Here is a 22,293-nt window from a genome sequence, read left to right on the forward strand (position 1 = left end):
CACGCTTTTGTGAAACCGGTGTTTTTCAACCTTGGCAGCCATAAGATGTTGGAGTTTAACTGTTGCAAATATATGAGGGTTTCTAAGCACCTGAATTTTGATTAGAGGACAGTGGACATGCTGTGACGATCATCATTGTGAAGATCGGTCATAAATAACCTTTTTTCGTTTCGCTCAAATTTGAATGATTGCTAAATAAACATTTGTATCAGGGGTGGGTTCTAAAATTTTTTACTACCGGTTCTGTGGGCATGGCTTATTTTGTGGGCATGGCTTGATGGTCATGTGATGATTCTTTATAATTTAGCAGAGGTACTGGTCTACCAGGCTTTTAACTGCTTGCAGAGCTGTACCGGTCTACTCATTTATTTTTGCAGGCACCGGTCTACTCATTTATTTTTTCAGGCACTGGTCTACTCATTTATTTTTGCAGGCACTGGGCTACCCATTTATTTTTGCAGGCACTGGGCTACCCATTTATTTCTGCAGGCACCGGTCTACTCATTTGTTTTCTTTTAACACTGATCAGCTATAGGGCGGCCCTTTGAAGCCCCACGGCATGAGTTTAAACAGTTTTTTCCCTCTAGCTCAGTGGTTCTCAACCTGTGGGTCACGACCCGTTTGGGGGTCGAACGACCCTTTCACAGGGGTCGCCTAAGACCATTGGAAAACACATATTTTCAATGGTTTTAGAAATAATTTTATGGTTGGGGGTCACCACAACATGAGGAACTGTATTAAAGGGTCGCAGCATTAGGAAGGTTGAGAACCACTGCTCTAGCTGATCAGCTGGGACTCAGGAGGCAGCAATAGATTGGAGGTGGGGCCAAATAAAAGGTAAGAATAATGCAGGGAGGGCGGGGGGGCAGAATCGGTTCAGTGACATCATATCGTCACCGCTACCGGCTCAGCGGAACCGGGCAGAACCCACCACAGATTTGTATGTCAAAGACAGCCTGTAGGTAACCACTGTACAATCAAGGTAGTACTTATACTACACTATTAACAATACAGGTAGTCTGTGTCTTGGGCTGTGTCTTGGGCTAGAGCCCAAAATTTCTGTTGCTGAGGGAGACATTCGTTAAGTGAATTTTGCCCCATTTTGCGACCTTTCTTGCCACTGTTGTTAAGTGAATCACTGGAATTAATAAGTTTGTAACCGGGCTGTGAAGTGAATCTGGCTTCCCCATGGACTTTGCTTGTCAGAAGGTCGCAAAAGGGGATCACATGACCCCGGGATACTGCATCCGTCATAAATATGAGTCAGTTGTCAAGTGCCTGAATTTTGATCACGTGACCATAGGGATGCTGCAATGGTTGTAAGTGTGAAAAACGGTCATAAGTCACTTTTATTCAGTGCTGTTGTAACTTTGAATGGTCACTAAATGAACTGTTGTAAGCAGAGGACTATCTCTATGTAGTTAACTCAAGTAAAATTCATCAATAAAAAGATGCCAAACCTTAATCCTTAATGCCAAACCACAAGCCACAAATTCCCAATGTGCCCCACGGGCAGCTAAGACATTTCCAGGACAGGAATGCTCTGGCCCCATAATCCTTGCTCCGGCCCACCACCTGTCTGAATTACTACAATGTGTCCCACACAGGTCTGCCCTTGGAGACTGATCAGACACTGTACACACTAAATGAAGTGGTAACAAGATTGGTGTCGAACTACATTTCCATTTTTTTTTTTTCGTATTTGCATTTTTTTATTGTGTTTTATTGTACAACCTGCCACGAGATCTTCTCGATCAGCATTTTTCAACCTTGGCATCTGTTAAATGTGTGAATCAGTGTTCCAATATCTCAGGGGCAGAGGTGGGTTTCAGCAGGTTCTGACCAGTTCTGGAAAACCGGTAGCGGAAAGTTTGAGTAGTTCGGAGAACTGATAGTAAAAATGCTGACTGGCCCCGCCCCCATCTTTATTCTCTGCCTCCCAAGTCCCAGCTGATCGGGAGGAAATGGGGATTTTGCAGTAACCTTCCCCTGGAGTGGAGTGGGAATGGAGATTTTACAGTATAGTTTCCCTGCCATGACCACCAAGCCACGCCCACCAACCAATGCCACGCCCACGGAACCGGTAGTAAAAAAAAAATTGAAATCCACCACTGCTCAGGGGCTGCTACAAAGAAGAGAGAGTCAACTGGTCCAGAATGCGGCTGCGCGGGTAGCCACGGGAGCTACCCGGCGCTCCCATACAACACCTCTCCTGCGTGACCTGCACTGGCTCCCAGTAGTCTTCCGGGTGCGCTTCAAGGTGTTGGTTATCACCTTTAAAGCGCTCCATGGCATAGGACCTAGTTATCTTCGAGACCGCCTGCTGCTACCGACAGCCTCCCATCGACCTGTGCGCTCCCACAGAGAGGGCCTCCTCGGGGTGCCATCAGCCAAACAATGTAGGCTGGTGACCCCCAGGGGGAGGGCCTTCTCTGTGGGGGCACCTACCCTCTGGAATCAGCTGCCCCCAGAGATAAGGAGAATCCAAGACCTCGGTGCCTTCCGCCGTGCCCTTAAAACCTTCTTTTTCCAGCAAGCCAGGCTGGCCTAACACTTTTTAAAATGTTTTTTAATTGTTTGTTATTGTTTTTAATCATGGGGCCAAATTTATATATATCTTTTTAATTGTATTTTAATGTTTGTAGTTTATGCTTTTACTTGGCTGTTCACCGCCCTGAGTCCTCAGGGAGAAGGGCAGTATACAAATTTAAAAATAAATAAATAAATAAAGTTATTCTCCAAAGCACCTGAGGGTAGGACAGGAAGCAATGGGTGGAAACTAATCAAGGAGAGAAGCAACTTAGAACTCAGGAGAAATTTCCTGACAGTTAGAACAATTAATCAGTGCAATCGCCTGCAGAAGTTGTGAATGCTCCAACACTGGAAGTTTTTAAGAAGATGTTGGATAACCATTTATCTGAAGTGGTGTAGGGTTTCCTGCCTAAGCAGGGGGTTGGACTAGAAGACCTCCAAGGGCCCTTCCAACTCCGTTATTCTAACTTCAGTTCCCAGAATTCCACTGGGGGAAAGTTAAAGTCCACACATCTTAAAGCTGCTGAGATTGAAAAACACTGTACTAAGCTATAGCATATAGCCATGACAAACATTATTCCTTCCGAATTTAGCTACTCCAAATTGGATGATCCATCTAATTTATTGCATTTATCAAAACTTGCTCCTTCTAGGAAACTGATTGAGGTCAAGAAATCTGCCCTCAGTTTAAGCATCCCACAATGCAGAAGGGATTGGGCGTTTTCCCGTTCCTAGGACGTTCTTACCTAGCACACCAATCTCCACTTCAACATTTTCTCTCTTCACGGCTTCTAAGGGCTTCTTCTCGGCACCTTCGAGATTGGTGGGTTCTTCGTTTGGTGGCCCCTGAAACAGGGAAGACAAGTCCTACTCGGAACAACAGGATTCATTGTGCCAAAACCAGGAATCTTGGGGGCTGCTTCTCATGGAGGTTATTGTAGATCAGGGGTGTCAAACTCAAAGCTAGCGGGCTGGACCTGGACGCTTAAATCTGACCCACAGGGCCGCCCTGGAAACAGCGAAGGACCGGCCCATAGTGCTTCTGCCAGCAAAAACGAAGCTCCATTTTCATTGACAGAGAATTGCAAGAGGCCATCCCAACCGAAAACGGAGTTCACGAGGGCCACGTGCGGCCTCCCGAGCTCCATTTTCCCTGGCAGAGGGTTGCAGGATGCTGTCGCAGGTGAAAAAGGAGCTTGGGAGCCCATTTTCACTGGTGAAGTGTTCGGGCCACCACAGGTGCCCCCGACACGAGTGATGTCAAGTTGGCCACACCCACCCTGGTCATGCCCCCTGACCGAGATCAAACACAACCATGAGGTGGCCCTCAATGAAATCGCGTTTGATTATGCGACTGAGTTACATAATACCGTGCAAAGTTCTAACTTGCTCACAGTTCTTACTTTTAGCGTTGCTGGATTTGCCCTGCAGGAAATGCTCTACCAGTGAATTTTCTCCCTACAATTACTGTATATTTCGGAGTGTAAGACGCTCCGGACTATAAAACGCATCTACCTTTTTTGGGGAGGAAAACAAGAAAAAAAAATCTGCCTCTACCTCCCAGAAATTTGCCTCCTTGCAGCAAACAGCAAACAGCCTGTTTCAGTTTCAGCACAGCCTGATTAGCAGAAGAAAAAAAAAACCTGCCTCTGCCTCCCAGCAATTTGCCTCCTTGCAGAGGCCGAAAATGGGGCGCACGGAGGCAGCAATAGGCAATGGCAAACAGCTGAGGGTCGGGAGGCTGATCCAACTCTTCATGGTCTTCAATATCGTCCATCAAGTGATGTGTTGTCGAGGGGTTTTCGACACTCGACAATAAGCTGCTTGTGCTAAACAGGCTGTGCTGAAACTGAAATGGGCGGTTTGCTGCAAGGAGGCAGATATTTATACAAAGTCAGCTTATTGCCCCCACAAACTGGGTCCTCATTTAACCTACCTTAGAAAGGATGGAAGGCTGAGTCAACCTTGAGCCTGGCGAGATTCGAACTTACAGTAATTGCAGACAGCTGGTGTTAATCACAATGCTATTAGTCTGCTGAGCCACCACGCCCTTTTTTCACCCTCTTTTGGGGGGGGGGGAAGTGTGTCTTATACTCCGAAAAATACGGTAAGCTCTCCTAGCTTACATTGCTCTGCATGAAATAAAAAGTGAAAATATTAGCATAAGACTCTTTGTCCAGGTAATCCCTGAAGTACGATCTAATATCTAATATCTAAGGCAGGAGTGTCAAACTCGATTTCATTGAGGGCCGCATCAGGGTTGTGTTTGACCTTGGGGGAGTCGGGGGGGGGCAGGGTGGGTGTGGTCAGCTCGACATCACTCATGTCGGGGGGGGGGGGCGCCTGTGTTGACCTGAGTACTCTGCCAGCGAAAAGAGGCTCCCAAACTCCATTTTTGACTGCGAAGGCCTCCTGCAACCCTCTGCCAGTGAAAATGGAGCTTGGGAGAGCTGCAGGCCAGTCCGTTTTCGTTGGCAGAGGCACCACGGGACAGTCCTTCACTGTTTCCAGGTTGGCCCCATGGGCCAAAATTAAGCACTCCGCAGGCCAGATCCGGTCACCGAGCCTTGAGTTTAACACCCCTGATCTAAGGGGTTGCCATAAAGAAGAGGGGGGTCTACCTATTCTCCAAAGCACCTGAGGGCAGGACAAGAAGCAATGGGTGGAAACTGATCCAGGAGAGAAGCAACCCAGAACTAAGGAGAAATTTCCTCACAATTAGAACAATTAAACAGTGGAACAACTTGCCTCCTGAAGTTGTGAATGCTCCAATACTTAAAAGTTTTTAAGAAGAGATAGGACAACCATTTGTCTGAACTGGTATAGGGCTTCTTGTCTGAGCAGGAGATTGGACTAGAAGACATTCAAGGTCCCTTCCAAATCTGTTATATGAATCTTAACTACAGAAAGTAATAAAAATAATGATTTTTTTTAAAATTTGATTTATATGCCGCCCTTCTCCGGAGACTCAGGGCGGCTTACAATGCGTTAAGCAATAGCCTTCATACTTTTGTATATTTATACAAAGTCAGCTTATTGCCCCCACAAACTGGGTCCTCATTTAACCTACCTTAGAAAGGATGGAAGGCTGAGTCAACCTTGAGCCTGGTAAGATTTGAACCTGCAGAAATTGCAGGCAGCTGTGTTAATTACAGGGTGCATTAAACCACTGTACTACCAAGGCTCCTATTTTGACTGAAGTTTGAAAAAGGACTTGGATAATTATGAATTATATCAACAGAACAATTTCAGAAATATTGGTGGTAGTGTATAAAATTCTCATAATCAGCAGAACTCAAAACAGACTGAACTACATCATTCCCTGTAAGTAAGAGTTTCTAGCACCCAGGTGCATCTGAATCATGCAAACACCAAGACTGATATCATCAAATCATACCTGACATGCTTCTGATTTGGTTCCTTGCTGACTCTGCAGGAAGTCCTCCACCAGGGCCACGGCCTGGGAACACGACTCCGGCCTCTTGGGTTGAACCCAGCTCTGGAGCTTTGGAGGCAAGCTGGCCAGGAACTGCTCCAGGATCAACAGCTCCAGGATCTGCTCTTTGGTACGTCTCTCAGGCTTCAACCACTGGTGGCAAAGTTCCTGGATCTGCTTGTAAACCATCCGAGGATCTTCCAGCTCCTGGCAGCAGAACTGCCTGAAGTGTTGACGCCGGGCTTCCGTTTTCATGGCTTCCCCTTTCAAGATGGCGGCCTTCACCTTCCCATAGTTGTCCCGTTCTCCAATTTCCAGCTTCTGAAAAGCCTCTTCGGCTTCTCTGCTCAAGGCCGGCAGGAGACAAGCCACCCACTCTTCTCTGGGCCACCGGCAGGCTTGGGCCACCTGCTCGAAGGAGGTCAGGAAGACCTTGGGGTCTTCCCAAGGAGAAGCGTCCGACATCTTGGACTTGCCTTCTCCTGGGTGAACCGGTTGCAGCATCTTGAGGAACTGCTGCCACTGTGATTCCCAGCGTTCCTCCATCCCGACGAACGGGGCCCTCTTGTTCTTCTCAAATGCACCCCATCCCGCTTCTTCAGATGTTGAACTGCAAAATTCAACTCCTTGTTGATTCTCATTTACTTCTGCAGCTACCCTCTTGTTCGCTAGCAATGCTTTCCCTTCTGATGACCTTCGTAGATCTAAAATTTAAACCATTTTCAAATTAGATCATTTTCACCAAAATATTGTAAGGCGATGCAACGTTTCCAGGTCCTAACATATTCTGAAATTATTATTTAATAAAAATGAGAAAGCAGATACTTGGCTACTCTCCCCTCCTTCTTTTCTGTGTTAAAATGGGGTCTTTGGCCATTTTCAATCCATTCCCTAATCTAACAAGCCCCATCCAGTTCCACCACAAAATATGGAAAGAATATAAAATAATCAAAGGAAGCCTTTAATACTATTCAGCACTTTTAAAGAGACTATGAAGATTCTCAATCATCCAGGTTGTCCCAAAAATCCTTTTTTTCCAAAAGGCAACTGGACATTCTTGTTTTTTCTTTTCTTTTGAAAACATTTCACTTCTCAACCAAGAAGGAAATGAAGCTTCTTGGATGAGAAGTGAAATCTTTTCAAAAGGAAAAAAAAAACAAACCCAGGAAAGTCCAGGTGCCTTTTGAAGAAAAGCACTTTTGGGACTTTAAAGGCTACGCTACCTTATTTTAGTCCTTGGTGATCTAGGACAGGGGTCTCCAACCTTGGCAACTTTTAAGCCTGGAGGACTTCAACGCCCAGAATTCCCCAGCCAGCTTTGGAATTCTGGGAGTTGAAGTCCGCCAGGCTTAAGGTTGCCAAGGTTGGAGACCCCTGGTCTAGGAGCTTGAGTGAACAAAGAGCCTTGGTGGTGCAGCAGATTAAAGTGCTGTTAAGTAATACCAGCTGCCTGCAATTACTGCAAGTTCGAATCTCACCAGGCTCAAGGTTGACTCAGCCTTCCATCCTTTCGAGGTAGGTAAAACGAGGACCCGGATTGTGGGGGCAATAAGCTGACTTTGTATAAAAAAAACACTGCTTGGGGGGGCCGAAAGCCCTACTAAGCAGGTATATACAAAAGTATGAAGGCTATTGCTTAACGTATTGTAAGCCGCCCTGAGTCTCCAGAGAAGGAGACTCATAAATTGAACCAATAAATAAATAACAGTCTGAACTGATGATGTTACCTAGTCAGGTAATGAGACGTTTGCAAGCAAACAACCACCTCAGAGCATATCAAGGATTTGGCAGTTTAATCCTGAGTTAGGGATGTCTGTGGAGATTCTCAGTCATCCAAGTCATGGTTGTCCCAAAGGTGCTTTTTTCAAGAGGCAACTGGACTTTCTGGTTTTTCTTTGAAGACCTTTCGCTTCTCATCCAAGAAGCTTCTTCAGCTCAGAGCTTTCTTTCTTTTCTTCAAAGAAAAACCAGAAAATCCTGACTTTGGTCTGCTCTCTTCTATGGCAACGATCTTATTATCTTTGCAAATCAAAGTGGCCTTATATTTTCACACCATGAAATCATAGGAGCTTTTCTGCGGATCCACCGATGAAGGGAACAACAATCAGATTACCGGATTAAAAAGCTCTTTCTCTGCATCTTTATTCAAGACAAGGGAAACCTAGCAAACCGGCCTGTCCCCCTTCTCCTCTCCCAAAAGGGCTAAACGGGGATCAGCGCACTCGCCGCTCCCCACCCCAGCCCGGAGCTTCGTGGACACGGCCACCAGCAGGAAAGACAGGGGCAAATCGCCCTGTTTTGCGCCCCAGAAAAAAACGTCTTTCCCCGGACCGACGAGACCCCGGCCTGCACCCCTGCGCTGGAAAAGCAGCTCAATGCCATGGTGTGCAGTGCAATGCAATGCAATGCAACGCAATGCAGTGCAATGCAATGCAACGCAACCCGCCCAGGCTCCTTTGGGCTCGGGGGTGATCCGAATGGGGGGGGGGGGGGCAGGGGATCCCTGAGGCGGAGGCCACCCGGTGCAACGGTCTGGCGCAGCTCCGGAGCAAACCTCCGCCTTCCCCGCCCAGGATTGCAAGGCTGGAGGCCTCGCCGGCTAACCCCCCGGCCCGTACCGGCAGCGGCGGGACCCGCGCGGCTCCTCTCCTCCCCGGGGCTGTCCGGTGGGCGTGTGAGCGCTGGGGGCCCCCCGGGAGTCCCGGCCGCCGCAGCTGCGCCCATCAATCCCCGCCTCGCTTCGCCTTGACGCGGCGGAAGGGAGGCCGCGGGCGCCCCCTCCCGACCGGCCGCGGCTCTGCCTTCTTTCCCGCAGCCGTCTGGGACCGGCCGGGCGACGGAGTCAGTCAGTCAGTCAGTCAGAATAGAGCTGGAAGGGATCTTGGAGGTCTTCTAGTCCAGCCCCCTGCTCAAGCAGGAGATTTGTATCAGCTTTGGGGAAAGCTGCTCAACCCTAATAACCCTGAGATGGATTTCTGGGTGGCCTCCCAACCAGTTCCCCAATAGGGCCCACCCTGCTTGTCTGGTGTTCTTTTTTTTTTTTTTAATTTGATTTATATGCCGCCCTTCTCCGAAGACTCAGGGCGGCTTACAATGTGCTCAGCAATAGCCTTCATCCTTTTGTATATTTATACAAAGTCAGCTTATTGCCCCCACAAACTGGGTCCTCATTTCACCTACCTTAGAAAGGATGGAAGACTGAGTCAACCTTGAGCCTTGGCGAGATTCGAACCCTGCAGTAATTGCAGGCAGCTGGTCTTAAGCAGCTTAATAACAGGGTGCCTTAAACCCTTGTACTACCAAGGCTCTTTATGGTGTTGTCTGTTTATTCTTGTTATGGAATGATGATGTTATGGAAGGAAGGAATTAAGAGACATCCCTTCGGGGCAGACAGAGTCAGCTTTATTATTGCAATAAGGTTCAGACAGGTATTGCTACCTAAAGAATCTGAGCAAAGTAATGAACACGAGAGTCCAACTTTATACAGCTTCAAACAAAGGATTCTGTTAACTCAGCAGTTAATATGATCATATACATTTGTCATTTTTAATTGACACTTCCCAATTAATAAATTTTACAATTTTCTTTGCCAACAGTCATAATTCTTTTTGCCAATTACTGAAGCATAGATTCAAATTATCTCTTGTTGATATTACATGTGGTCATCCTTTGATCTCTTTAACCTTCAAACTGTATATCACCAAATGTTTGTATCTCTGACAACTGAGGGGCCCCTCTGTGAATGTTTCTACTTCAAAGGAATACTCTGCCTTTCATCTGGTTAATCGGCTTCCCTTAAACAAGCATATTTCCTTTCTTACAATAAAGAGGGCCCTTCAGTGATCATCCAGCTGGACCCGCCGCATTTACCTACATTAATGAGACCAAACAACATTCCTGGTCAGCCAGAGACAGTTTATTGCGCAGTTTCAGAACCAGATTTGTATCTGCAATTCTGAACCAAGAAGAGCTCTGATACAACTGCTTTTATACATCTCCAGGACAAAGGATTTTGTGAGCACAGCAGTTTTCCATATATGGTTAACTTATATTTGTTACATGATAATTGATACTTTCTAAATTACTAAATTCCTACATTATTTTCTAGTTCATAAGATTATTTTAGCTAAACAACTTTCCTCAGTTCTGTGATTGCTGATGCGTAGATTCATGGCTGCTTTGGATAATAAGTAACTTTTGTTTCATATGGATGCCCTTGCATTCTTGACAACTAGGCCCCTCAGAAGATATATATATTACGAAGAATGGAATTTAGTTGATTTAGTGTAATCTCTAAACAAGCACATTTCTTTCTTATAATAATGTGAATAAAGAGGGTCCTTCAGTGTTCATATAGTTGACCCTGTACTATTCCTACATCATTCACATTATTATGACAGACTAGGAGTGACATGATAGTTGTCTTCCAATATTTTATTTATTATTTTATTTTTATTAGTTTGATTTATATGCCACCCTTCTCCGGAGACTCAGGGCGGCTTACAATGCTTTTAAGCAATAGCCTTCATACTTTTGTATATACCTGCTTAGTAGGGCTTTCGCCCCCCCCCAAAGCGGTGTTCATTTTTATACAAAGTCAGCTTATTGCCCCCACAAATCGGGTCCTCATTTTATCTACCTCGGAAGGATGGAAGGCTGAATCAACCTTGAGCCTGGTGAGAATTGAACTCGCAGTAATTGCAGGCAGCTAAATACTACTTTAACAGTAATTTAGTCCACTGCACCACCAGGCTCTATATTTGAGGGGCTGCCACAAAGAAGAAGGGGTGCAGGATGTCAAGCTATTCTCCAAAGCACGTGAGGGCAGGACAAGAAGCAATGGGTGGAAACCAATCAAGGAGAGAAGCAACTTAGAACTAAGGAGAAATTTCCTGACAGTGAGAACAATTAATCAGTGGAACAACTTGCCTCCAGAAGCAGGGAATGCTCCAACACTGGAAGGTTTTTAAGATGATGGATAACCATTTATCTGAAGTGGTGTAGGGTTTCCTGCCTAAGCAAGGGGTTGGACTAGAAGACCTCCAAGGTCCCTTCCAACTGTTATTCTGTTCTGTTCTTCTGTTTAGCGTTTTTTCGAAATCAGCTATTGATTAAGCTAACTGTGCGCATCCTTCTGCTGAAAGAAACTTTAGGGTCAGTGAGGACTAGAAAGCTGGCTTTGTTGCACACCGGACCATAATGCTGTGTGTTGCAGATCTATAACCCTACAACGAGCCATTGTCGTCGTCATCCCCCTTCTCTCCTATTTCTCAGCTTCTCCCCGACTCCCCTGCATTGTAGTTCAGAGAGCAGCACTTTGACTATGAAGTACATTGTCTGTGGCATCAGATTTGGGGGGAGTACTGATCTACTTCCTCAGAGTGGCAGAGTTGAAACTTGCCCCAGAGGAAACATCTTCCAGGATGAAATATATTTGAATTTAAAAAAACCCACTTATCCTGCGTTTATGGGGGGAAATATTTCAAACTTTTAGAGTTGCCAGGTCTGCTTCCAAAAAATAGCGGACAAGCGGGGGGGGGGGGGGAAATTAAGTAGTAAAAAAATATAAAAAAAATTACAATTAAATTATATATTTTCTTACAAACATTTTAACACGCCATTTTAGGTCAGTCGACACAAGCTACAATACATTTTAAAAATGTGAACTGTACATAATTTTATAATATATTTTTATTTTAATCTCATCATTAATTTTTTCGGAGAATCGAGTTCAATGGATATTTGATCTTTGTCTCATTCTAACTTATGAAAAAAAAGACAAAACGCGATTCTCCTATCCTTATTCTCTTAGACTGTACATCTTTAGATTATGTACCATTTCATCATAAAGCTTTTGAATTAAAAAAATGTCCACTATTTTGTTAAAAAAAAATAGTGAACATAATGTGAAAAAAGCGGACTGTCCGCTCAAATAGTGGACACCTGACAACCCTACTGAAACTTTCCAAATGGAGATGTGCCAGAAACAGGGAAGGAGCACCCTCTTCAGATGATCAGAAAGTTGGAAAACCCAACTGCAGGTTCTCTACGTACAAGCATTCATTTAGCAACTGTTTGAAGTTATGACAATACTAAAAAAAAAAAAAAAGACTTATGATTGGGTCCTCACACTCAAAACCATTGCAGGGTCCCTGCAGTCACATAACAAACTTGCCAAGCGGCATAAATTTTTATGATGTTTGCAGTATCTTAGGATCACATGATCAACATCTCTGATCTTCCCGGCTAGTTCCTACAAGCAAGTCAATGGGGAAGCTGGATTCATTTAGTGACTATGTGGTTCACTTCATGACCACAGTGAGTTGCTTAAGAACCATGGCAAAAAAGGTCCTAAAATAGATTGTGACTCATTTAACAACCGTCTCATTTAGCAATGGAGGTTCCTGTGTCAATTGTGGTCGTTAAGTCGAGGACTACCTGTATTGCACTCCATCAATCCCTATATTAGGAGTGCAATTCTTGTGGAATGAATAATAGAAATGAATGATGCAAGAGACAGAAAAATTATTTGTGTATCCATCTGCTAGCCGCCCCAGCCTCTTAGCATGGTAGGCCTATGGATTTTGGATTTAAATACTGACACAGGTTGCTCTTTTATTAACCTAAGAAATCTCTAGGACGACCTTCGCAGCTGGAACATGTGTGGATTTTAATTCCCAGAATTCCCCAGCCAGCATGTTAAATATTTTATTTTAGCCTGTTATGCAACTGAGCTTAATAAATGCAGTGTTATTATTTGAGGTGAAGAAATTTTTTTCTTAATGTGAGTTAAAAAGGAAGTGGTATTAGAATACTGAAGAATCAAACTCCTTTAACACTCTGGTAAATCCATTACCTGAACAGTTCTGTAATTTGATTAAAGCTCCCCCAAACACAAATATGTACAAAGTCATCTTCCTAAGAACATTACTGAAAAGTAAATTAACAAAACTGTCCTAAACAGGATCATTTGTTGAACGACTGCAGGTTTTGGGTTTGGGACTCGTTACGCACGGTCACTCATGCCCTCGTCACCTCCCGTCTGGACTATTGTAACGCTCTCTACATGGGGCTCCCCTTGAGGAGCACTCGGAGGCTCCAACTGGCACAGAGTGCGGCCGCGCGGGTGGTGATGGGAGCGATGTGGCGCTCCCATGTAACGCCTCTCCTGCACGAGCTGCACTGGCTCCCGGTGGTCTTCCAAGTGCGCTTTAAGGTCTTGGTTATCACCTTCAGAGCGCTCCATGGCTTAGGACCTGGCTATTTACGGGACCGCCTGCTGCCACCAATAGCCTCCCACCGACCAGTACGCTCCCATAGAGAGGGGCTCCTCCGGGTGCTGTCGGCCAAACAATGTCGACTGGCGACCCCCAGGGGGAGAGCCTTCTCTGTGGGGGCACCTACGATCTGGAACAAGCTCCCCCCGGAGATACGGGGGATTCCGGATCTGCGTACCTTCCGTCGCGCGCTTAAGACGTTTTTATTCCATCAAACTGGCCTGACCTAAACTTTTCCTCTTTTTAAATGGAATTTTAAATTTGGTTTTAATTTATTGGAGTTTTAAAATGTCTCAGCCAAATTTATTTAATTAGTTTTATCTCTATTTTAAATTTTGTATCTATATGTTTTATTTTATGGCTGTTCACCGCCCTGAGTCCTTCGGGAGTAGGGCGGTATACAAATTTAATAAAATGAAATGAAAAAAATGAAATGGTTAGTCTAGAGAAAAAAAAGAATTAGGGGTGACAGGAAAGCAGTATTCCAGTATAAAGAAGTGGGGGTCAAATTATTCTCCACAGCACCAGAAGGTAGAAGAAACAATGGATAGAAACTAATCAGAGAGAAGCAACCTGGAATTAAGGAGAAACTTCCTACCAGTGAGGACAATTAACCAGTGGAACAGCTTGCCACCAGACATTGTGGTTGCTCCAATACTGGAGGTTTTCAAGAAGAGACTAGACAGTCATTTATCTGAAATGGTATAGGTTCTCCTGCTTCAGCAGGGGGCTGGACTAGAAGACCTCCAAGGTCCCTTCCAGCTCTATTTATCCTATCCTATCCTATCTGGGCCAAACTATTTAATTCGATTTTATTTCTGCTTTTTAAATTTTGTACGTATGTATTTTATTGTTGGCTGTTCACCACCCTGAGTCCTTTGGGAGTAGGGCGGTATATAAATCAAATAAAGTAAAGTATAAGTAAGTATCCTATCCTACCCTACCCTACCCTACCCTACCCTACCCTACCCTACCCTACCCTACCCTATTTCTGTTCTGTTCTTCATTATAACTGGTAGCTAGATGGATAGACAATCCTGTATATTACAGCCTGATTAACAAGACCAGTTTCTGGAAAATTTATGGAAACTGTATTAAAGATACAGTTGAAAAGCATGTTTAAAAAAAAGAAGAAAAAAAGAAGGACCCGAGGAAAACTTTTTAAAAGCTCTATTTTTTTTCCTGGTCCAAAACACTATGAAGAGATATCTCTGTGATGGCGCCTACCCTCTGGAACAATCTACCCCCAGAGATACGAGTGATCCCAGACCTCTGGACTTTTCGTCGGGCCCTTAAAACCTATTTCTTTCAGTTAGCCGGGCTGGCCTGATTTTATATTGGTTTTTAAAATTGATACTGATTTTAATTGAAATGTTTTAAATTATGGGCCAAACTTTATTTAATTATTTTAAAACTATTTTAACTTTTGTGTACAAATGTTTTATTTTTGGCTGTTAACCGCCCTGAGTCCGAAAGGAGAAGGGCGGTATAGAAATTTAAATAATAAATAAATAATAAATAAATATAGCAGGATAGATCCATATAGATAGCATAGCAATAGCCCTTAGACTTATATACTGCTTCACAGTGCTTTACAGCCTTCTTTAAGTGGTTTAAAGAGTCAGCCTATTGCCCCCAACAAGCTAGGTCTTCATTTTACCGACCTCGGAAGGATGGAAGGCTGAGTCAACCTTGAGCTGGTCAGGGGGGGGGGACGGACAGACTGTGGGCGACACTGCAAAGTTATCAAGTGTCAAGATAGGTCATAAGTTATTTTTTTTTTCAGCACCACTGTAACTTCGAATAGTTGTTAAACAACTGGTCATAAGTCAAGGACTCCTTGGAAACTGTTGTGGCTCCGTTACCTGAGCCTGTGTCATTGTCAGGAGAGGACTCCGAGAGTGAAGGGGAGGAGTTGGCAAGGCCTCCCTCTCCAGGACCCTCCTCTCTGGCAATGCCTTCGGTGTCCACCAAAGGGCAAGAGATAGGGCCGGGGCCAAGCACTTCCACGCAGCCACAGGTGGACAGTGATGAGGGTAATGAGTCTTGGCTGGATCCTCGGCAGCGTCGCAGAGATAAGCGCGCACAACAGAAGAAAAGGCATGCCAGAGATTAGGCTGAGTCACTGGACCACACCCCACAGGATATAAAAGGGGGTGAGGTGGCCATTCAGACTCTGTGACGGACAAAACTAACTACTATCGAGTCATATTGCATCTTTGGAAACAACATTATCAGCCTTGGATTTATTTTACGAAATGGACAATTCTTAACTGTGTGTATTTTGTTTATTGAGTAAAAGTTCTTGGCAAGCAGCTGCTGGGTTGCTGCCAAGCGTCTTATCGGAAGAATTGGTTGTCTGCCAGTTTATTTAACCCCCGGCTGTCTGTTTGTGTGCGTGTGTGGGACGGGGACAGAACAGAAACTTAAAAGGAGTCCTGATGGACGGTGTGATGGAAAACGTGAGCCAGTTGTACAGCTACAATGAAAAAGACAAAACCAATGCTGGGATTCAGACAGTTTTCATTACTGTTTATTTCCTATCTCATAAATGTCTATACAAATAGTATAAAATGAAAGGTTGGTTTTTATTGAGCAAGATGATGGAGAAACACAACCAGCTCAGACAAGGGGTATCTGCAGAAACCTCCTTGTACAGTTTGTGGCACAGAAGTATTTGATTTCACGTATTTGAATCTTTACTTTCTGGACAGATTCTATGTCAGATGTGCCCCCACTTCTGCTTCGTAAGTATTTCACTGAGAATATTTATATAATGTATCTCTGGTATAAGATCATAGAAAAATGGAGAAAGAGTGATCAAATCCAATCCCACTACTGTACAGGAATCCAAGTTGAAATAATCCATCGCAGATATTCTGCCAGCTGCTACAGGATCAAATCAGTGAAAAGGAATCCACCACCATTCTGGATAATTGATCCAATTGTTTAACAATTTACTCCCAATGCTAGGATTTTTCCTTATAAATAAATGTGGAAATCTTTAGGGGCTGTCCGAGTTATCTTCTAGACCAGGAGTCTTCAAATAGGGCAACTTTAAGACTTGTGGACTTCCAACTCCCAGAATTCTCCAGCCAGCCATAAATAACAGAATAACAAAATAACAAGCTTTGGAAGCCATATTAGCACCAGAAGCTAAAGTTTTGGAAGGGACCTAGGAGATCTTCTAGGAAACTCTATACCACTTCAGACAAATGGCTGTCCAATGTCTTCTTAAAAATGTCTAGTGTTGGAGCACCCACGACTTCTGAAGGCAAACTGTTCCACTGATTAATTGTTCTGTCAGGAGATTTCTCCTCAGTTCTAGGTTGCTTCTCCCCTTGATTAGTTTCCACCCATTGTTTCTTGTCCTGCCTTCAGGTGCTTTGGAGAATAGCTTGACTCCCTCTTCTTTGTGGCAACCGCTGAGATATTGGAAGACTGCTATCATGTCACCCCTAGTCCTTCTTTTCATTAAACTAGATGTCAACCCTGAAGCTGGCCTGAGCGAGGCCATTTTCTGGGCTTAAGGGTTGCTACACTGGAGTTGAGGATTAGGGAGGGGGGAATAGAGATAGAAGGTTTGTAGCCAAAACAAAATATTTTCTCCTGGGAACCAAGGACATTCCCTCAGGTGGTCAAAAAGAGGCGGAGTGACGTTACCACGCAACCAGATGACACGATGATTGGGCCATGTGACAGACTGACTGGGGAAGGGGAAAAACCTTTACTGTTAATTTGGTGAAAACTGCGGGAATATTCAGAGTCGGTTTTCACCAGCCTGTGCCAACATATTTCCAATAAATCAGTTCTTTGAGGAATCTAACTGCCTCGGTGTCCTTTTTATTCTAGTGGTATTACATGGAACCTTGACACTAGACATACTCAATTCCTGAAACAGTTCTTTATGTGTTTTAGCCTCCAATTCCTTAAGTCTTAAAGTTGCCAAGTTTGGAGACCATTGTCCTAGAAATTTCTTACTAAGAACGCCCTAAGCGTGTCCCCAAGCATGATTTTTTTTTTTAATGTCACTTTAGAATTCTTGCTCTGTAGAAGTCTTTCCCACCTTGATAACATTGATGTGGTCGTTTTCCAATATGAATTCTTGAATGATATTAAGGCTCTCTCTGGCATGGATTCTCTGATGCCTCTTCAAATTTCCTCTCTCGTTGAAGCATTTCTGGCAGTGAGAACATTTGTAAGGCTTCTCTCCTGTGTGAATTCGCTGGTGTTTCTTCAACGTTCCCATCTGATTGAAGCCCTTCCCGCACTGAGAACATTTGTAGGGCCTTTCACCCGTGTGGGTTCTTTGATGTCTCTTCAGGATTCCCGACAGGCTGAAACATTTTCCACACTGGGAACATTTGTAGGGTCTCTCCCGAGTGTGAGTTCGTTGATGTCTCTTCAAAATCCCCGTCTCTCTGAAGCATTTCCCACACTGAGTGCATTTGTAGGTCTCCCCGGTGTGAATCCTCTGGTGCATCTTCAAACAGTTGGTGTGACTGAAGCATTTCCCACACTGGGAACATTTGTAGGGTCTCTCGCCGGTGTGAATCCTTTGGTGGGTCTTCAGATTTCCCGACTGGTTGAAGCACTTTCCGCACTGTAGACATTTGTACGGCTTCTCCCCGGTGTGAATTTTCTGGTGCTGCTTCCAGTATTTGGCCTTGTTGAAGCCCTTCCCGCAGTGAGAACATTCGTACCATTCCTCTTCGGGATTGCACACCGGAAATCTGCTTAGCGAGTTTGGGTTAGTCAAGGTTTTCCCCGATTCAGGAGAATTGTTATGAGTTTCTCCGAGATTGTTACTCAGATAAGTGTTTGTGTTATTCCCTGTTCCATTCTCGGAGATTTCAACCCTTTGCTCACTTATATCTTTCTCCTCTTGATTCATGTTTGAAGTACGCTGGTAGCTGTCCTCAAATCTCTGAGGACATTGGTCCAATTTCTCTGTAGGAGGTATTGGATTCAGTTCTACCTGGTAGAGGTATCTTCTATCATATTGGGAGAACATGGACACTTTACCTTTGTTGGTTTTTTCTGTAACAACAGTAGTAAGATTCTTTTCAAGCATGTTGTCTGTATTCTCAATTTCCAGCGGTGGCCTCCATCTCTGCTGACTGGATTCACAGCTTTCTTCTTCCATCTCAGCTTTTAATGGCAGAGTCTTAGGGCTTATTGGGGGGTTCCTCCCGCCTATCTCGTCTGGATCTTCTCCACCCTGAAAATTCTCTACTTTAAACCTATTCTCCCTTCGGTCACCTGCAGAGCAAGAGAAAAAATATTTTAATCCTGTCCTGAGGTCTTAATTTCAAACAAGTACACTAATTTCCTTTTTCTACGGATGCATATATGAAACTTTGATATATTTTTTTCTTCTGTTGACAAATTTTTATTACTTGATCGAAGTATAAAATACAAAGAGAAAAGAAAATAATGGGAAAGTAAGAGAGGAAAAAGGAAAAAGTGTAGGGTAAAAAGGGAAAGAAAAAAAAGCAATGACTTCTGACCAGTAGTGTGATTTAAGTAATTTAGCAACCGTCTCTCTGCCTTAATGACGAGCTGGGTGGGCGTGGCCATGGTAGGAGTGGCCAGGGGGTGTGACAGGCAGCAGTCGGCCTCCTGCACCCCCCTGGGAGGAAAAATGGGCTGCAGGGAGGGGACACGCCACCCTCCCGTGCCCCGTTTTGGGCCTAGTAGGCCTCCCTGCAGTCTCCTGGGAGCAAAAACGGGCCATGGGGGGGCTGCGCTGCACCCCCCTGCGCCCTGTTTTGGGCCTAGGAGGACTCTCTGCAGCCTCCTGGGAGAAAAGACAGGCTGCGGCAGGGGAGACCGCACCGCCACCTCCCTATGCCCCCTTTTGGGCCTAGTAGGCCTCTCTGCAGTCTCCAGGGAGCCAAAATGGGGCACGTGGAGACTCCTGGAAGGGGCGTGGCCAGCCAATAATTTAACTACCGATTTAGACGAACCAGCCTGAACCGGCTCAATCCCAACACTGTTTCCGACTCTTTTTAGCACAGTAAAATGAAGTAATTGTTCTGACCCAGCTTTCGCAAGTAGGGATAAGACGTCAGTAAAACAACCGCTCTTTTATAACAGGGCAGTAACAATCTTTTATTCATGTGGATAAACAAAAAAAAATCAAACTTATTTAGTCCCAACAAATCTGGGTTTAGCCAAGAAATCCGAATTGCTTGCTGTATACTAGAAATGAACGGTTATCTGTGACAACCGGCCACTCCCAAACCCCTCCTATGTATTTCTCCAGCCAGGGAGGGGCTGGCTATTGTCTGTGTTTGCTTCTCCCTGAGAGCCGGCTTACTTCTTTCTTTTGTTCTCCTCTCCTCTCTATGCATACGCGCATCTGGGATGGGTCCCATCTGTTCCTCCCCCTCATTCAGCTCAGGCCCTGAAGACAGCTGCCTCTCCACCTGGGGAAGGACGGAAGGCCCTGGCTCTGCCTCTGATGCTATTTCCTTATCAGAGCCTTCCATAGGCTTCAAAGCTGGCCCAAGGTTCTCCCTCCACTTCCTCCTCATCTGACTATGTAGGTAGCTCTGCTGGCAGCTGACAGGCCACGACAGTAATAACATACAGCCTCAATTTTTTACTTTTGCATAATAATATATACTAGCCACTTCTATAACAACAAACCTATCTATCAGTAAAACCCAAAATCAATTTTTCCTTTTTTTCCACCTCAAGCACCAAGTCCAGAAGCGGTTTCCAAGTAGAAGTGAGGTTGGTTGTATTCTTTTCTTTAGTTAAAGCAGTCAATTTAGCCATCTCTGCTAACTCCATCAGCTTTTGGGACAAAACATCCATTGTGGGGAGAATGCTTGATTCCACACACCCCCTCAGTGCTACCATATGTCCCCCTTTATCAGAGCTTTGCAGTTTTTGAGGATACAAGTACCCCTAAACATATGCTCAGCTATTTTGTAAATGCACTTGTTAATTGGAATATCTTTCTACCAATAGGAATTGTTAAACATTTATTTGCTTCATGGATAAAAATGAACTGGTGATTTCTGGATTTACTGATTACAAATGTCTAGATATGGGAAGAAGAGAACTATAATCGTGAAAGGGGAGGGAATGGTATCACGTATGTCTGCTGAAAAGATTGGAAGTTGTATCTTTCAAATACATCCCTTTTTCCTCTCTCTCTATTATTTTTAACACTTTTTCTTTATCTTTTCCTACTTTTTAATTTTGTGTGTGTGTTTATCTTTTAACTTTGAAAAAGTGCATAAATAGAGTAGATAGATAATGATGGATGATTGATAGATATGGAAGATAGAGAGAGAGAAAGAGAGAGATAGTAGATAATGATGGATGATTGATGATAGATATGGAAGATAGATAGATAGATAGATAGATAGATAGATAGATAGATAGATAGATAGATAAATAGATAGTTAGTAGATAGATAATGATTGAAGATTGATAATAGATATGGAAGATAAGAGAGAGAGAAAGAGAGAGATAGTAGATAGATGATGGATGATTGATGATAGATATGGAAGATAGATAGATAAATAGATAGTTAGTAGATAGATAATGATAGATGATTGATGATAGATATGGAAGATAGCTAGATAGACAGACAGACAGAGATAGATAGATAGATAGAGATAGATAGTAGACAGATAATGATGGATGATTGATGATAGATATGGAAGATAGATAAAAAGAGATAGATAGTAGATAGATAATGATGGATTGATGACATATGGAAGATAGAGAGAGATAGACAGTAGATAATGATGGATGATTGATGATAGATATGGAAGATAGATAGATAGAGAGATAGTAGACAGATAATGATGGATGATTGATGATAGATGTGGAAGATAGATAGATAGATAGATAGATAGATAGATAGATAGATAGATAGATAGATATAGATAGTAGATAATGATGATTGATGATAGAGAGATAGATAGATAGATAGATAGATAGATAGATAGAGAGAGAGAGAGAGAGAGAGAGAAATAAAGAATCGTTTGAATGTTGACTCTTGCCAGTACTTTAATTTCATTCAAGAACAAAGAATAGATGAAAAAAATACGTAGGTTGTCTTTCTTTTGAAGCAAGTGTTCAGGTTTAATCACTCTTTTCTGTTCTTCCAAACAATTAGAAGATCTTTTTTCCTGACTCCCCCAATTAACTATAGGAAAAATGATGTATCTATTTTTTCATCTGCAATAAGTACATAGAAACATGTAAACGAGTGAGCCTTGCTGGACTGTACGTACCATCCTCACTTAAACAACCTATGTTTGGACGTTCTTCCTGTAGGACCTGCCAGGCTATGCTCTGGTGGCCTGCGTGGGTCAACCTCTGCTTGGCTGCCTGCAAACGCACGTCTGTTTCTTTGAGGTCCATCAGTTCCTGCAAAGAGAAGACACCGTGCCTTCCCATCAGATCCTATTGCCAAAAACCCACAATAAACCTTCATTGCCAAAAACAGAAGCATTCATTACAATACTGGATCCAATCCACTGATCAATGTTTCCTGCAATAGGGCTAACAAGAGCCTGTATCTCAGTATAAGTCAGTGATGGCTAACCTTTTTGCCGTCGCATGCCAAAAGCGGGGGGGGGGGGAGGCGCGGGGGGGGGTCACACATGCGTGTGCCCACACCCATAAGTCAATATGCCCCCCCACACACACATTCTGAAGTCAGCAAACGGGCCGTTTCTGGTCTCCAGAGGGCTTCAGGGGGTGGGGGTGGGGAAGACTGTTTTCACCCTCCCCAGGCTCCTAAAAAGCCTCTGGAGCCTGGGGAGAGCAAAAAAACGGGACTTCCAGACCCACAGGAAGTCAGCAAATGGGCCGTTTCCAGCCTCCAGAGGGCCTTGGGTGGGGGGTAGGGAAGGCCGTTTTCGCCTTCCCCAGGCTCCTAGAAAGGCTCTGGTGGGTCTGGAAGACCCAAAAATCAGCTGGCTGGCGCGCACATGTTGAGTTGAGCTAGGACAACCCTCGTGTGCCCACTGATATGTCTCCGTGAGCCACTTGTGGCATGCGTGCCATAGGTTCGCC

The 22,293-nt window shown here is 44.3% G+C and overlaps 1 protein-coding gene across 1 annotated transcript in view; it reads right to left on the bottom strand.

Annotated features, from left to right (window-relative positions):
• Window positions 1-22,293, bottom strand: part of LOC139310014 (zinc finger protein 721-like) — a 44,438-nt gene that overhangs the window by 12,671 nt on the left and 9,474 nt on the right. The window contains exons 6-10 of the mRNA XM_070934192.1: window positions 21,507-21,642; window positions 17,284-18,507; window positions 8,587-8,787; window positions 5,930-6,672; window positions 3,279-3,378 (exon numbers count right to left, since the gene is read on the bottom strand). Of these exons, the coding sequence (XP_070790293.1) occupies window positions 3,279-3,378; window positions 5,930-6,672; window positions 8,587-8,787; window positions 17,284-18,507; window positions 21,507-21,642 (2,404 nt within the window). The remainder of the gene's footprint in view (window positions 1-3,278; window positions 3,379-5,929; window positions 6,673-8,586; window positions 8,788-17,283; window positions 18,508-21,506; window positions 21,643-22,293) is intronic.

The sequence above is a fragment of the Pituophis catenifer genome, unplaced genomic scaffold (assembly GCF_029215685.1).
Source record: "Pituophis catenifer annectens isolate HBS135680 unplaced genomic scaffold, rPitCat1.0.hap2 SCAF_2, whole genome shotgun sequence".
NCBI lineage: Eukaryota > Metazoa > Chordata > Lepidosauria > Squamata > Colubridae > Pituophis > Pituophis catenifer.